The 17323-nt window shown below is 43.3% G+C and overlaps 2 protein-coding genes across 2 annotated transcripts in view; one reads left to right on the top strand and one right to left on the bottom strand.

Moving 5' to 3' along the window:
- Positions 1-1354, bottom strand: part of ppp2r3a (protein phosphatase 2, regulatory subunit B'', alpha) — a 53408-nt gene extending 52054 nt beyond the window's left edge. Inside the window, exon 1 of the mRNA XM_034577123.1 lies at positions 1078-1354. The gene's annotated coding sequence lies outside the window, so the exon portion shown is untranslated. The remainder of the gene's footprint in view (positions 1-1077) is intronic.
- Positions 1355-11917: 10563 nt separating this feature from the next.
- On the top strand, positions 11918-15020 carry nceh1a (neutral cholesterol ester hydrolase 1a). Its single transcript, XM_034577109.1, has 5 exons — positions 11918-12199; positions 12934-13189; positions 13633-13702; positions 13876-14047; positions 14132-15020. Exons 1-5 carry the CDS (start codon positions 12032-12034, stop codon positions 14750-14752), a joined length of 1287 nt encoding a protein of 428 aa, XP_034433000.1. The 5' UTR covers positions 11918-12031; the 3' UTR covers positions 14753-15020.
- The last annotated feature ends 2303 nt before the right edge of the window (positions 15021-17323 follow it).

Consider the following 17323-nt stretch of genomic DNA (forward strand, 5'->3'; position numbering starts at 1 on the left):
CACTGTATTCATTATTTCCATTTCCTTTCTATTTTCCATGTATCTCAATAACCTTTGCACTGTTTTGGTTTTGATGCCAGTTTTTGTTTTTCATCTTATATCCTTTTAGTGTTTTATCATTGTAAGTGTTTTTTAGAGCAGGTGCAATATTCAAATCATTGTTATTCTACATTATTATTCCGGTTCTTACACGATATTTGTCCTCGTGTAGTGTTTGTTGTTGTTGTCGGTTGCACGATGTACTTCTCTGCAGCTGCTGTCGCACTTTGGGATAAACATAGACAATAAAGTAGATTTGATTAGATTTGATACTCCTTGTGTTTATGTTGCATGTTTGCTTATTATTCCTTTGCTGGTGTCTATATCTTAACTGTCCTCTGCAGAGCTGTGGGAGCAATAAAGTCTTATATCATATCTTCTATCTCTAATATCTTATCTGTAATATCAGGCACTTTGACACGTTGCTATGATCCTGCATAGTTTGCCAGCTGCACCAAACACGCACTGTAAAAAAAAAATAACAGTGTTGCCAAGTATCCAAACAAACTTGACTTGCAGGAGACTGTATCTGACATCCAGTCCAATAACACACTCAGGAGAAGGAGAGGAGTTCAACAAGAGGAGTTTCAAGACCTTTATTCTAAGAGATAAACAGTCACTCACAGGAGGTTGTTTCCTGCACTGGTTTGACACAATGTCCAAACTTCCTTTGACACAACAGGAGGAGGACCCCCACCACACACACACACACACGCGCACACACACACACACACACACACACACACACACACACACACACACACACACACACACACACACACACACAGGGCTGGCACATGCACACGCACCCCATACGCGCACGGCAGCAGCAGAAAAAAAGCATTGCACGCGCACGCCCTTGGTTCATCATCACAGTAAAAACCCTGCAGCTCCGCGGGGACATTTCTTCCCCGCGACGCGCCCACGAATTCCGGCGGAGAAGAGAAGACGAGCAGCTCGCGGTAAAGTTTCCAAACACGAGAGGAACAAGAAGAAGAAGCAGCAGAAGAAGAAGAAGAAGAAGACACCATCTCCTACCTTTCGTTTCTCCTCCTCCTCCTCTTCCTCCCTCTTCCTCCTCCAGCCGCTTCCAAACTCTGTCACGACGAAGCTCCGCCGCAGACTGCGAGGCGGAACAGCCGCTGAGGAGGCTCTGTTACCGGGGAGAGAGCACGGACGTATGCTCCAACATGCAGCTTACTCCCTGTGTGTGAGAGTGTGTGTGAGTGTGTGTGAGACAGTGTGTGTGTGTGTGTGTGTGTGGAGGGAATGAGCAGGAGGACCGGGGGAACTCAGGGGGAGTTCCCGTCGAGCAGGGCTGCGGGGCGGGGGCTGGAGCAGAGTGACAGGCTTCACTACAGCTCGTGTGTGTTTATGTGTGTTACTTTTCCCCTCCAGCACACACACACACAAACATGTTGATGAGCACGTTATTCTACTGATGCATGAAAGTGTGTTTATTTGTTTATTTGTTGCAGTGGCGGATCTAGGATTGTTCTGAACCCGGGGGGCCCCAATTTGCACAGGGGGGGAATTGTTCACTTCTGTCTGTCCATCCTCTCTCTCTGAGGTTTCTATGTTTACTTCCCTCTGTTAATAGTTATTTTGGTAGTTTTACTCTTGTTGAAGGTTAAGGACAGAGGACGTTGTTAAACCCTATGAGATAAATTGGGATTTGTGAATACGGGCTATACGAATAAAGTTTGATTGATTGATTGATTGAATTATACGTCCAACATCATCGGATATGTTTGGAAAAATCGTTCCATGTTCAAGCACATTGTGTACTTTTGAAAAGGGAGGATAAAAAAATGTTTGTATTTGTAAAAGACTACTGACGGGAGAGAGGCACCTCAGCTTTGACCTGGGATCTCAAGGTTCAGGTTATTTTGTACATTTCGCTGTCATTCATTTCATTTGACTTTTCGGATAATATTTGTACATTACATTTGTGTAACCTCAATTAAACCTGAATACATCTTCACCCACTGTTTATTTTAAAGCATCACAACATCTTAAAGAGACAAAGGACTGAACATGTTTGGCTTTGCGAAGTTGTTTGGATGTTTCAGTGAAATGTTCTTAACTGTGCTCGGGCCCAAAGTAGAAGTTTGTTGTGCGAACCTCGTTTTAAATAGAATAAACACATGGTCCTGACTCATGGGTATAAACTGTAAAGTATTCTCGAATAAAGACAGGTGTGAAGGACGTACAGCGGGTTCCCGTGGTCTGGGGACGTTTCAGGGGTCAGTTAAGGCGTCGCTCTCCCACCTGTTTATGTCCCTTCTTTCGCTTTCAGAATCTGAAGAAGAATGATGACTACTCGCTCTCATTGTTCTCCCTTAACCTGCATTATAGACATTGTGTTAAATTTTACACTAAATCAACAATAAAATATCTCGGTTCATGGCCCGAGCTGGAATGTGCAGCTTCTCTGGGTCCATGACATGAATAATTTTTAGTGTAGCCTCCAGTGCAAGTGTTCATTACTGAACAATATATAACAACCACAGTCTGAGTGAGATTTATGCCCTGGGCCTCCTTCAGTGATCAATAAATTATACATGATAAAACAGCAGCGCGTGTAGTTTAACTAAACAACTAATATGGTGAAGTGCAAGTATTCGAAATGTGTGTTTCTATGGAGACCAGGTAGTCGGCCGCAGCGTGGACTGCAGATCATGAGACAGTTTGGGTTTACAAAAGTAGACGATAAGATTTTTCTTTTCAGTTGGACGTGAGGCTGCAAATAACGCCCACACAACCACTTCAGGTGGAAGACGCTGCTCTTCTGGTTTTTTTTGCGATTCCTCCGTGTTGTTCGTTAAATCTGCCCTGAGGAGACGTGAGCCACCCCCCCCCCCCCCCCCCCCCCCCCCTGGTCACACATGCATGACCACTGCTATCAAATGGTGGATGGGACTCCGTGTCCTCCATCGATGTTATGAGAGGCAGCGATGACACCGGCGCCACTTGATCATAGACTTTAAACCACAGTTTTAGCAGATGACCCGGGAGGGGGGAAAAACAGCTAAAATGGGATCTGGTCTGTGGTTGCATCGCTGGCGGTGTGAAGTTACCACGCTGATGAGTGAGAGTAAGACCTGCTGATGGACGATGTGCAGTGGATTTAAATTAAAGCACCCCGGCTTTTTACACACACACACACACTCCCCAGAAACACACACCGACTCACACCTAGCATCCCCCTCCAAATCCTGCTGGAATGTGTGTCCTATAACAACATTATCTATCACAAGGCCCACGTCACATGACAAGAGGGGCCTGTTTGTGTGTACATGTGCGTCCACATGTCTCCTGGACGGTACCTTGTTCTGTCCACCAAGTAAAAATAAACACCAACACTCAAGTAACACCCAGCATTAGGAGACGGAGCAGCCAGAGGGATGACGAGAAATCGGCCAAACATTTTAGATCGCTTGCGTAACCGGTGCCCGACGGCAGCAGAGAGCGGAATGCAATTTTACCCTGTATCTAATTCTGTTCCCAGATACGTTAGCCGATATTACAGCCGGTGAGGAGCAGCAATAAAGTGAAACCTTAAATTTCATTTCACCTAAAATTATTTTTATAAGTTATGCATACCCCGAAATCGCAAACGGCATCATGTTACTTCAGCGTTGCCGGCTAATTTTAGCTAGCGTGGTTAGTGTGAGCTAATGGCAAGATTTGAGTGGGCTCAGGACACATTGGAAAATCTTTATTCGTCCCATTTGGCTTCAAACAGAATACAGAGCACTGCTTTGACTGCAGACGTCTTTGAAACCTATGTGTTAAACTTTGGAGGAAATAAAACCAAAATGTGATTCTTCCAAGGCAAAGTGAGAAAAGCATTTTTTTTGTGATTTGGTGGAACAAACAATTTAAGGCCTTAAGACATTTGTGACATTAAAAGAGGAAACCCACAAACGCAGGTTTGAGTCCTCCCTCTGCTACATGTCTTCCTGCTCTCTCTTCCCACTTCACGCTTACCGTCCAATCAACAAAGGTGAAATGACCTCAAAGAGAGGGTCAGTTCAAACGATGTAACCGTCACTAAAGTGCACACATGTCTCACTGGGTCGTCAACGTTGGAATTTTTGTTCAGCACTACATCCATTAGAGGGAAGCGCAGAGACAAGAGTTTCTAACAACAACAAACACGTACACGGTGGAGGAAGTTGTGATGAAATATCTCCTAAGAAAGAGTTTGTCCCTATGCCATAGTAAAGTTTCATCGTATAAACTATTGCTGAAACTTCTTCCTTATGTCTGTGGTCATCTCACTTGAACTACTGAAGACACTAGCCAAAATACCCAATGGTACTGCTCCATTTTGTCTGTTTGGTCCTTATATGAAAGTTTTTATAAGACATTCTCATATACGGATGAAATTAAGACGTCTGTTTCCGCTTATGTATCTAACGTTGATCATACATTACAACCAATTGTTACCATCGCACATTTAAACCAATAACCAAATGAAGGCTTAACTTTATTTCATGATGTGTCACTACCTCTGTAAACAACAACCTTTTGAGAGAAAAAATACCTGAGGAGTGGAGTCGCATATTTCTTCCCCCCGAAAAAAGAAACATACATCGACTCAAATTCAAAGACCAGGCCGCTCTGAGCTGGAGAGAGCTGCAGCACAGAGGAGAAAAGGAGTCGGAGGAGAGGAGGCTGGAGGGATAAAAAGGAAAAGCAATGAGGGTGCTGACACATCCTGACAAAATGGAACAGGGAGTGCCACTCAGCACCTCACACACCAATGTGCATACACCACACACACACACAGATGCATATTGCGCATGCAAGCTTTGCCTTAAAGACATGCAACCTGGATCTGAGCTTCTGCTGAAAGCAACAGATGCCAGGAATACAGCATCACATATAGAACCAAGGACAACGAGGTCACACAATCATATTCACTTTCAAACACACATACACACACACACACACACGCACCACAGCTCAGTTTGCAGGTTTGAGTCTGGCAGACAGAGCCGAGCTTGTGACCAAAACCAACCAGTCAATAAAACCCTTGGTTTGCACGTGCATTTTTACAAGGTGAGCTCGCCTGTGTACGTGTGTGTGTGTGTGTGTGTGTGTGTGTGTGTGTGTGTGTGTGTGTGTGTGTGTGTGTGTGTGTGTGTGTGTGTGTGTGTGTGTGTTTGTGTGTGGGTGTGTGTGTGTGGGTGCGCTCTCTATCGACAGGCTGCTTGAACTCTGCGTCTCTGTTAGTTTGGGTTTCGTCTCCACGGGGAAATCTTTGGAAAAGAGGAAGAGTTTTATTAGAGCGCTCCGTGATACCAGCTGTCGGAAGTGGCTTCCTCCTCCAGACCAGGACTCTCTGTCGCTGTGCTCTCCACAGGCTCTGCAGCGTCTGTGCACACATGCGGCCCTCAACATTTCACGGTCCTGCACCGCTGCTCTCGTGTCCATATGTTCTCATCCTCACATCTTTGAAGCACTCAAGTTACAAATTTGCTAAAAGCATCTCCCCCCCCCCCCCCACACACACAAACCAAAAAACCACAGACTTGGGTGCTAATAAAACTGCAACAGCTCACATATTAACAGTCTAATGTGGATGTACATGCTGGAGAGAACCCCCCCCCCCACAGCCATATGTCTGAGTATCTGCCTATTTATCTATGTATCTGCTTTGGTCGCTGCCTCCCGCATCACTCACACCCTCTCGCCACCGCAACAGCTGCCTCTTGTCAGCGTTGCTCTGCAGCAGCTGAGGGCGAAGGGAGGAGTGCAAAATCGCGTTTAACTGCCGTGGTTCTGGCCGAAGGGGACACAGGGCGAGGGGTGGTGGGGGGGGGGTTTGGTTAACAGAACATCAGGATCCCATTTAGACCGTGGAGAGGCACATGGGAGCGGGACAGGGTGTCGGCCGAGAATGTCGGGGAGGAAGTGGGAGGTCATGTGTGTGCGTGAGCGTGTCCGTCTGCATGTTTTGTTCGTGTTTGTAAGCTGTCTTAAATGTGGTTGTTTGTATTTGCCACCGTTTCCATCCAACACTGTTGTGTGTGCGAGCGTGTGTGTGTTTTTGTGCTTCTGTCCTCAGCAGCAGAACAGTGCAGCACTGTCCTCATGCACCTCCGGGTCAAAGGTCAACGCTGAGGCATGCGGCTGACCACATCAGTCCCTATCTGACGCCTGACCTTTGGCCTCTCTCGGCCCGGGCCGGCTGCCAGCCTGCTGCTTTTTCCAAACTGTGGGATGCATGAAACTGAGGAAACTTATGTGTTGCCGGCTCCATGTGGACGTGGTCTACACAATTTGTCTTCTGAAGTCCAGTGGTGGGATCACCAGGGGACCGATGGAAAACTTGAGTCTGACAGCAACCAGATATGAGCTGGCTCTGAGTTGGTGCTGGAAAGATTTGGTTGGGAGGGGAGGGGAGGGGTTTTCTGGAAAGAATGAGGAAAGAAACAGCTTTTCCTACATCTCCACCTCCTCTAACAACTATTAATGCCTTTTCACTTTATATTTTCCTCCTCACGAAATAAACTCAAAGGAAAGATTTATCTCATTACAGAAGATTGCATTAGTGGGAGGCTGTCGTTGCTTCTGGCTGTTTTGCGTGGGCATTCGGGAAAGTAAATGAGATTAAAAAAAAATAGCTGGCGGTGTTTGAATTAGACTTCTCAAATTTATTTAAAAACAAACAGCTATAAGGCGTCAAATATGTTCTGGAGAATAAATCAGTCTGTAGCCATTTCTAGCATCTCTGTGAGAAAATGTAACTTCGGCCACTAGGGGTCAATTACTTACTGACACGTCCTGTTAAAACACAATCAAATTGGGGATTTCTCCTGGTTTGAACATTGTTGGAAAAATTTGGGATAACGAAAGAACACAAGTCAACAAATTATACAACCCAAGTCCAGTCGATTATAGACATTTTAATTAAGAATTTTTACATATTATATCTTTAATCAGAGCAGCACTTTGAGCTTGAAGCAAAGATGCTCAGTGACGATGTAAACTCACCTAAACCAAATGTAATGTGCAGTCGAATACTTTAGTTTGTCAGAATACTACTTTGTGCTTAAATGGAGGCTGAGGGGAACGTGAATACTTTTGTGAGTATTTACTAATTTAATATTTCACAATTGGAAGTATCACCAAGCTCAAGACGGGAATGTTTGTGCCAAATTTCATATCAATCCGTGCAATGGTTGTCAATACATTTCAATAAGAAAACAGTGTCAGCCTGCAGATGACGGAACAAAGGTCAGATGATCACTGAAGTCAGATTCATTCCCTGGAATCTGTGCCCTGACATGCACAGATTCCAGGGAATGAATCCGAATCTGACTTTTTCTTTGGAAGTGCAACCTCTCAATAAGGGAAACGAAAGCCACGTGACAGATCGTCTTTATCATTCTGTTTCACATCCTCTTTTCCTCACCGACATGGGAATTTTTCTCATGATGCAACAGCGATTGCAACAATCCGGGGCCAGTCGGGTTGAATTGTTGAAGTTGTGTATGATACAGCCGGGATGTAAGTTCACAGTCCCTCTGTTTATGAAGGTAACAGAATAAGCGCATTCCCACAAAACCGTCAGACGAAGTAAACCACGTTCAAATTAGCAACATTTCACCATAATGCTGTCGAGACTGTAGAAAACAAAGTCTGTTGTGTGGTGGCAGGGAAGTAAATGTTGTAATAAAGATTAATAATTAAAACTGAGGAATAAGATAATGACTTCATTTCATCAGCAGCAGAGCAAATACCCTTCAGCCAAATGAGAACGTTGTGTACTTGAACGTCTCACGCCAACAAAAGCACGACACTCCAAACTCACAAAACTGAGCCGGCTTGTGTTCCTGTTCCTGTCTCAGATGTGACACCTTGCTTTGCAGAAAACCAAATAACAACAGGTTGTTTGTCATTTCAGAAATAGAGTCTGAGTTTGAGCTGAAGGAAACGAGCTGACCCGCTGTCCCTGACATTCCTGAATACCACAATACATTATTGTCACTGTCACCGCGTCACTGTGTGTGTCTGTTTGTGTGTGTGTCCAGTAAGTCCTGTCACACTAAACACTGTGTCCCTCTGTGAGGTTTGTTTAAAAGAAACCATTTAAATTAATGTTTGATTGTAAAACATGAACTGGTCCCAATTAACATTTTGAATTGGATTTGATCAGACCTGCAACTGCATAAAGATGAGTTTTCTCACAGATTCAAGACACAACAGACTAAAAGTGACAATACAACAGTTTAAAAACACTCCAGTCAGTCATACCCAGCCAACAGTCGCCTTATGAAACCTTATTAAAATCCATAGATCCAGATTTTTATTTGGATGTGCACCAAACTGCACACAGGCATAAATATAAGTCATCTAAACATGCCTGATTTGTTTTTTAGATCAGGATCCATGAGCTATTCTCTATGACATCAATGAAAATATTGATCCATCCTTAGTAATCCGTTCTGTAGTTATTGTGTAAACTTGCAAAACATACAAACAAACACAGATGACTCCTCTTGTGGCTTCAACTGGTAAAGGAGCCACACATCCAACCACCATGTTTCCACAGTTCAGAGCTCCAGTCGCAGAAGTACAAAGGACAATGTTCTCTGTGATTCTCCAAAAATGAACAAAGAGGAGGAGGAACATCAACCTGAAAAGAGGTTGAATAAGTCACAACAACTGAACAGAGTGTGATGGACGTTTCAAAGAATGTAATATCGGTTTATGATAATTCAAATGAAAACGTTTTACCTGGGCACAGCTGATTCTCTCCTCTGACACGCTCCCCTCTTTTCATCCCCGAACAGTCCAACTCTTCCGAGCCCCCCCCCCCCCCCCCCCCCCCCAGCTGCCCAGTTGAGGGGTCTCGCCCTCGCTGACATATTCAGGGAGAACATTCCTGATTTTACATGCACAGTAACTGCATCAACGTGATGTAATTAATTGTGCGAAAGGAGTTTTCATCTCTTCGGAAACCGATTAAAACGATTAAAATGGAGTGAAGACAAACATGTCATGCTGGAGCTAATGGGCCGAACTGTGCTCGGTAACAGACACAAGTAATAAAACTACTGTGGGCACGTTTCGTGCTTTCATCGGTGCCAATTAGTCCGTATGTTCCCATTTCTACTCAGCAAGATGTTGTAAAATCTATTTTTATCCAAGTCCTGGTTAATGCTTTTTGATTTCTAACTGCGCGACCTTTAAAATCAGAAAAGCAGATGCAGAGACGCTGTAGTTCAAGGTGGTTTTACTGCTCTTGGTAAAGTGTTTATTGGTATTTGTGGTTTGTTTCGTTGATTTCTTACCACACTCGACCCAATGATTTGGTCGCGAAACGTTCTGAGCCAAGAAAGAGGCTGATCAACAAGAGCAGGCCGTCTGAAATAGAAAACCTCCACTTCTGCCTCGTGCATTTAGTCATGTTAAATGACTATAAGTGTAATTCCAGTCAGCGACACAAGAGAGGGGCCCTCTCTCTGCCCTCCATACCACAGACTGGGGGGAGACGCCAGACCAACACACACACGGGAGGGAGGGAGGGAGGAAGATGGAATTTTAATGCACAATCTTTACACCACATGTACACACACACACACACACACACACGAAAACACATATATCATATTAACGTCTCATTTAAGCTTCCATAGGATTTTTGGAAAGCATGTATGGCATCTGGGCATGAATCATAGTGATGTTTTCAGAGTAAAACATGGACCCCTGTAGGATTCAGGATTACAAGATGACTGCAAAAAGGTTTAAAAGCATCGACGGGCACTTGTTCAAACTGCTGCTGCAGCACAAGGCTGTTCACCCATAGGGTTAGTTTCACCCAAATATACATCATACTGAATATTTTAGTTAATATTTTTATGTATTTTTTATATTTTCTTACACTTAAGTATTATTATCCTTACACTTAAGTATTGCATGTTAGTTATTATTACTTACTGATGCTTATTGTTGACCCCTGCTGCTGTAATATTGCACCATTTGGAATTTCCCCACTGTGGGACTAATAAAGGATTATTTTATCTTGTCTTATTTCTACCAGGTTATATGGTAAAGTGGGATTATCTAAAGTAGCATAAGGCTCAGATAGAATCCTGTGTATTAGGATCTATTTCCATAATTCCCCTACACCCCATGTGATAAGACCTGAGCCTTGATGATGCTGATGGGAGAAAACGTGAGAAGAAAATATCAGAAAAAGGTAAAACTCATCAAAACAGACACCAATGCAAGAGTGCATTAAATTACATCACATTTCAGAAGATGCGCTCATTGATTTCTTTCCGAGAGCTGCATGAGGAGATTGATACTGTTGTGTTGAATGCACAGCAATGAGAGGGGCATCAATCTTCTCATCTAACTCTTGGCAAGAGAGCTAATAAGCTAATTTAAGTCTTGACGGCCATGTGGAGTTTCTGTGTGAGGTCATGGTACCAGGTTGGGGACACACAACTTTAGCTGGGCAAGTTAACAGCAACACACAGGTACATGTTCTTCTTAATTTCCAATATGCCACACGTGAACAATTCATTGTTTTGGTTTTGCATCACAGTGACTTCCTGCAGCCATGTCTCCTCCGGAGGACCCCACTCTTCCACGAGACTAATCTGACATGGTCTAGTGGTCCAGGCTGCTATGTTTTGGAAAAGCAGCCCAGTGCAGGGGTCAGATCCTCATCGGCTCTGATGTTTGTTTACATTCTAGCACTGGGCCGCCTGGGACAGACGGTGGCCATTTAAAAGTTGAATCGTGGGAAGAAACAGGGCGATAAATAGCCCGGAGAGAGTGAGACGGCGATTCTGAGACTCTCCTCCCTGACTACACTTTGGGATGTGACACTGTCGACTGTGCTGTGCTGCTCTTTGCTTTTCTGTGACTGTGACCTGGATTCAGACCAATCTTAAAAATCTGTCACGGGGGCGTCACTTTGTGGTCTGAGATGTAAACCATGTAAACGCAGCGTTCTCGGCTCAAAGGATTTGACATTGGATTTGACAGTGACTCACTTTTCTATCTCTGAACTCACGTTTAGTTATTTTCTATACTACAGGCTCAGTGTCAATATTCAACACTGCTGACTTTGCTGGACACGTCAGCACCAAAAGAAAAATAAATCTTTTAAGACTGACACTGATGTAGACGCATCAATACCTTGTGAACAGAGTTTGATCTGTTGTTGTCCAGCAACATGCATCACTAAAGCCTTTCAGTGAGACTTCAGTCCAGCATCGATTGTCTTCACTTACAAAGTGATCAATAGTGAGTGAAAATAGTACAGAACACTAACTTCATGCTAAATAATTTACTTTCCTGTTTAGAGCTTTTGAAAATGGCAACAAATGGGTTTTAATAAACTGTTTTGATGATAAGTAGTGACAAATGTATCTGTGCTCTCTAACCTGGGAACCTGTGCAGCAGGCTCAAGGTGGAATCTATGTTTTATTGCATGTAATTGGTTTATTAGACTCAAATAAAAACATGGAGGAAAAATATGTTTCTCCTCAGGACTTATTGTGTTACCACAGGGAAAATCAACTATTAAAGCAAGTTATTTAACCTCCTTACTTCAGCAGATGCATCTTCACTTCACATTGTCTGATAAAACTATGACAGAAATGAGATGTGTGAGGTCCTCGCTGCAGGATTATCAGCTCTAGTCTGCCTCACCATGGTCACATGTATGTATTACATCTTTGTACCAACCAACAGCTGTCACACAAAAAAAAAAGTTTTGGGCTGAAGAAGATTTATTTACATAAATCTATTAGTTACACATTTTATGTAAATTTAAATAACCATATTTACTTTTTCCAAATTAATTTACAATTCGCAATAAATATAATAATAATAATGCGTTTTATTTTGAAGATCTGTAAGGGAAGTGTTTGATCCGGGATCGTATCTGGATCCTGATTGGTCCTCGCTGTCCTCCTCAGACCTGCAGGGACCAATCAGCGGCTCCAGCTGCAGACAGATGTGCTCCTCTCTCCTCCGGCTCAAGATGAGGCTGCGGCCGGTTGTTCTCACACTGACTCTCACGGTGACTCTCGCTTATTACGTTTACATCCCGCTGCCCGAGTCCATCCAGGAGCCGTGGAGGCTGATGCTGGTGGGCGCCGCCTTCAGGACATCGATGCATCTGGTAAGAGAGAAACGTTTTCATGGTAAATACGGAGTCAATTCTGGGGGGGTGCATGGTTGTAAATATCAGGAACACGTGAATGCAGCAGGGGGGCAGCTGCAGCAGTGATGCTGAGGGGACGACATGGATGGATTCTGACTGCTGATTAAATATTGAATTTAAAATGTTCATGGGAATGCTGGGCAATGGAAATAATAATCATGAAGTATTCAGCCAAGTTATAATATTAATACTATATTATTTTTTGAAAATGTTTAAAAAGGAAATCTGGCAAAGAATGTTTGAATGGTCCAGATAAAACAATAATAATAATACTAATATCTATGATTTACAGATGATATGCTCAGGTTAACAGCAGAGGAGCATCATCAGCCACTAATCGGGTAGGAAAGACCCCTGAGCAGAATTAAGGTTCCAGGGAGGTCAGAAGTGGGTTTGGGTAAATTGGTGACTAATCCTGGTGGGCCACTGCATCTTTGGGCAGGTGGTTCATTAAAGAATCCATAAAGTTTTTACAGGCCCTGTCATGCGCCGAGAGCTGTCAAGGACCATTTCCGTTCTATAACATCCTTCCAGGGCCAGTCAGGAGAAAAGTTATGGGTTCACATTCAAACTCAACAATCCAATGGGGGGCCAGTACTGTCCTTGATAAGCAATTTGAACCAAACTTGATCTCTTCTTGTTGTCCAGAGAAACTACATTTTAGGTGTCTCTCCTCTGGTCTCTGTCCTCAGGCCTCTCTGAGGGATTGGCTGGGCTGCGACGGTTATTTCAAGTTTGTCAAGTGGCCCTCGGAGAGCTTCTATGGCACGGGCAAGGTGGGGGACAGCTACGAGTCCGGCGGAGGGGTCGTGCCCGGAGTGAAGGTCAGCGACATCACTTTCGCGGGCATCCCGGTCAGAGTATACGAGCCCCCGGCCGGAGGGGAGGGCCACCTGAGGAGAGGGCTGATGTATTTTCATGGAGGAGACTGGGCCCTTGGCGGCACAGGTGAGTACGGACATTAGTAGAATAGTGAGGGTATACAGAACGTTTGTACCACAAATGTTAAACTTTCTTTGCACTACAGGTGTCAGTAATACAATATGCAAATATTTGCTCAATCAATTTCCCTGTATTTTCTTGATATTTGCTCAGTATTTAGTTGAGAAGGTCTAGTTTTAAGAGCTTTTTTTTTATTCCCTCTGTCCTCTGCGAAGGAGGTTTTGTTTTTTCGTCTGCTTTTGTCTGTTTGATTTTTAGTAGAGAATGTGTGGAGGGGTGAGGCTTGACCCGAGGGAGAAATAACCCTTTCAAATTTCTGACAGATCCATTTCTTTTCTCTTTTGTAAACATTGCGAGGGCGGTTTTCAACCTTTTCCTTAATTTCACTTTTGTTCATTTTGCTCTTCCACACTCCTCCATCCTTCGTTTTCTCTATCTCACTTCCTCAGAGAGGCGTTCAAGCGATGCCCTCAGCCGAACGGTGTCGGACGAGCTCAACACTGTTGTGGTCTCTGTTGTGTAAGTGTGTGTCTCCTGCAGCCAGATGAGATATTAGATATTGTAGAAGTGTTATGACAGGTTTGGTGCTACTTGTTGTGACATGTAACCGACTGGAGTTACCCTTTTTACTTTAGAACGTGCATATAATTGCACGATCCTACGCTGAAACATGTGCAACCATTGTCTTTCAGGTATCGTCTTTACCCGGAGGTGCACTTTCCCGTGCCATATTTAGACTGCCTCGCTGCTGCCAAACACTTCCTGTCCCCAGAGCTTCTGGCCAAGTACGCAATTGACCCCGAGCGTGTAGCCGTGTCAGGGGCCAGTACCGGAGGAAATCTGGCTGCTGCCGTCGCCCAGGAGGTAAACTGGAGCCGTCGCCTGTAGAAATGAGCGTCACAATGTAAATACGATGCAGGGAATTATGTGTTCGTACTTCTTCTCCAGATTTCCACTGACGACACTGTGAGTGTGAAGTTCAGCATCCAGGCCTTAATCTACCCAGCGCTCCAAACCCTGGACTTCAACACACCTTCCTACATGCAGAACCAGGGCATACCCGTCCTCTACCGCCCCCTCATGGTTCGGTTTTGGCTGCGGTACCTCGGCGCTGACCTCTCCCTGCAGCCCCAGTTGCTGGTGAACAACCACAGCTCCTCACACCACTCGGCCGTCAGCCCAGAGCTGAGGGCGCGATCCGACTGGACCGTGCTCCTGCCCCCGAAATACAAGAGGAACCACAGGCCTCTCGTTGTCGGTAAAGGTTCACCGGGGCTGGTGAAGGAGGTGCCGGGGCTGCTGGATGCGCGGGTGTCGCCGCTGCTGGCAGGACCAGAGGTTTTGGCCAAATGCCCTCGGACGTACATCCTAACGTGCGAAAATGACGTGTTGAGGGACGATGGGCTCATGTACGCTCGGCGTCTACAGGACGCAGGGGTCACGGTTACCAATGACCACTATGAGGACGGCTTCCACGGATGTTTCAGCTTTATAGTCTGGCCAGTAGAGTTCGATGTGGGGAGGAAGGTGGTCAGGGGTTACCTCAACTGGCTGCAGAACAACTTGTGAGAGTGTGTGTGTGCAAATGAGTAATGAGTGTGTGCATGTCTGATTCTTTGAGACTTTAGATTTGCTGAAGGGATTTTTACGTAGATTCTTTGTGCTGAAACATATGATTTTAAGCTCAGGGCCGTCATGGGCGTCCAACATCACAGCCACAAGCTTTCCACTGAAGGATAAAATAACAAGATGGCTCCACATCAGCACTTCACTCATTCATACATTTAGACAAGTGTGTGTCAAGGGTTGGAAATGATTTTATAAAGGTACGATAAACTCCCAAAATCAAAGGTTCATGTTTTGAAAACAATGTTCACATCAAACACAGGACAGATCATTTTCTTTTTGTGATATTAATAATAATATTGTATTTATGGAAGTTAAGGTTATATACAAATAACACAATTATAAAACAAGTCACAGCGTACAACAGGGTTAAACCATGATGACCACAACAAACAAGAAAACTTTATAAGTAAATAATTCAGATCATGATATTCTGTCTTTTCAATAAATTGTATTCTCAAAAAAGGAAGTCATTACATTTTCTTATAGACAGTATTTGTTCTTCTTCTGCTCCCTGCACGGCAGTAAAGTGACGTCTTCCCTGACAAATGATGCCACTTGAAAGTCACAAAGCAAAAGCTCGACAGCTTGATTCCATTCATGATTCACATTGTGTTGTATTACAGGATGTACTTCAGGTTTCTGAACAGGCCCCGAGGCTGCTATCAATAAAATGCCTTGCTACTTAAATGACTCCACAGGGAAAACTGTGGAAGTTGAACTCATCGCTCGAATTACATTCACTGTTTTAAAAGCACCACCAGTATACGGACTGTTTATAAAGTCTTATCGACAAACTCAAAGCACTTTATAAAGTTACACTCACATTCTGCATTTTCTATTACACTATCCTTTACTCTGACCGGTTCAGTTTCTTGCCCAAGGACACTTCGGCATGCGGACAGGGGATTGAACCACCAATCGTGATGACGAACCAGATGTCTCCAATTTGATTTTCAGTGACTCAACTTTTTTCTGAACCCGTCTCATTTGGGACATTGGTATTTTCTAGACATGCTCATCATGCATTAAAAAAAGAGAGCAACTGATAAGATTGCTGGTAAAATTGTAATGTGTACAAAGAATTCAAATGGAGAACATTTTTATTTAAATAAAGGTGTCAATAATTACAATTAGGGATTCTATTCAGGACACTTCATCCAAATACATCGTTTAACCCATTATCATATGTCACCTTTAGTTTGAAGGTTTAGGTATAAATGCATAAAAATACTTATGGGTTGCTAATTGCTTTTTTTGTGCTAATCACAAATATTTAGTGGTATCCAACACACCTACTAATAAAACACATATATTTCTACACAAGAAGGGAAGGGAGAACACTGTGGTTTAGATGACGCAGCTGCTAAATACATAATTACTGTGTAATTATTGCTTAAGAGAACAAACGCTCAGAGGTGCATCAGTCATGTTTATGATCAGATCATTTTCTGTTCTCTCACCTGAGGGGTTAGTGAATTCCTGGGTCACTAAACCCAGAAGCACCAAAAACCAATACAGCAGCGTCCTCTAGTGGTTTGGTAACAGCAGTACTCAAGTATGGTTGTGAAGTACTAGTACTTGACGTGACTATTTTCAATTGTATGTGAACCTTCCAAACACTGATGTGACAGTTAAAGTTTCCAGTTGTTTTGAATGATTTTGCTTTTACACACTAAATATACGACCAGCTTATAAAATATGACATATTTTATATAGACTAAACAAACAAAATGTATAGACATCCGTTAGAATTGAGAGCTTCACCTAAACCAGCCGCAGCAGCAACATACTACTTATGTATTAAAACATTAGAAATGCAATAATAAAACATGGTCATGAAATACTTAAAGGTCCCATTTGTCTGCATGACAAATGCTTTTACTTTTGTACTTTTACTTTTGAAGTCTCTAAGTGTACATTTCACTCTATAAATCCATATAATATGTGCATTCTTTATATTTTCATTCTTTATACTTTGCACAGTTTTTGTTTTATTTTCTATATCTCATATACTGTGATATGTTTGCTGCTATATGCATCCATCCAATTGAAAGTATATGCAAGGACTTATCATTTCATTACAACTTTAACTCAATGTCTGTACATGAAGACAGCTCACAAAAGAGAAGCATCCTAAAAGATCTGGATCACCCCCTGGTGGTTGGCTGCAGCATTGCAACCTCGTGTATTTTTATATATATATATATATGGGCCAAACTGAAAAGAAAATGAAAACTACACGAAAAACTAATTTATCCTGAAAATTGTTAGTCATTTCAGGAAGTGCCAAACATGTTGGTTTATGTATTTCTGTAAATTTTTCTTATAAGTTTGGTTTTAATTAGTTGTTTGAGACGTAATGATTGACAGCACAGCTCCACTACTACGCAGGATCTGGCTCCGAATGACGTCACCAGCACAAGATGGCGGCCCCTGTATTCGGGATATTTTGGCTTCTTTTCCATATGATATTATAATTCTAAATATAGAAAAAATGCGATATACACTATA

The sequence above is a fragment of the Hippoglossus hippoglossus genome, chromosome 22 (assembly GCF_009819705.1).
Source record: "Hippoglossus hippoglossus isolate fHipHip1 chromosome 22, fHipHip1.pri, whole genome shotgun sequence".
Taxonomy (NCBI): domain Eukaryota; kingdom Metazoa; phylum Chordata; class Actinopteri; order Pleuronectiformes; family Pleuronectidae; genus Hippoglossus; species Hippoglossus hippoglossus.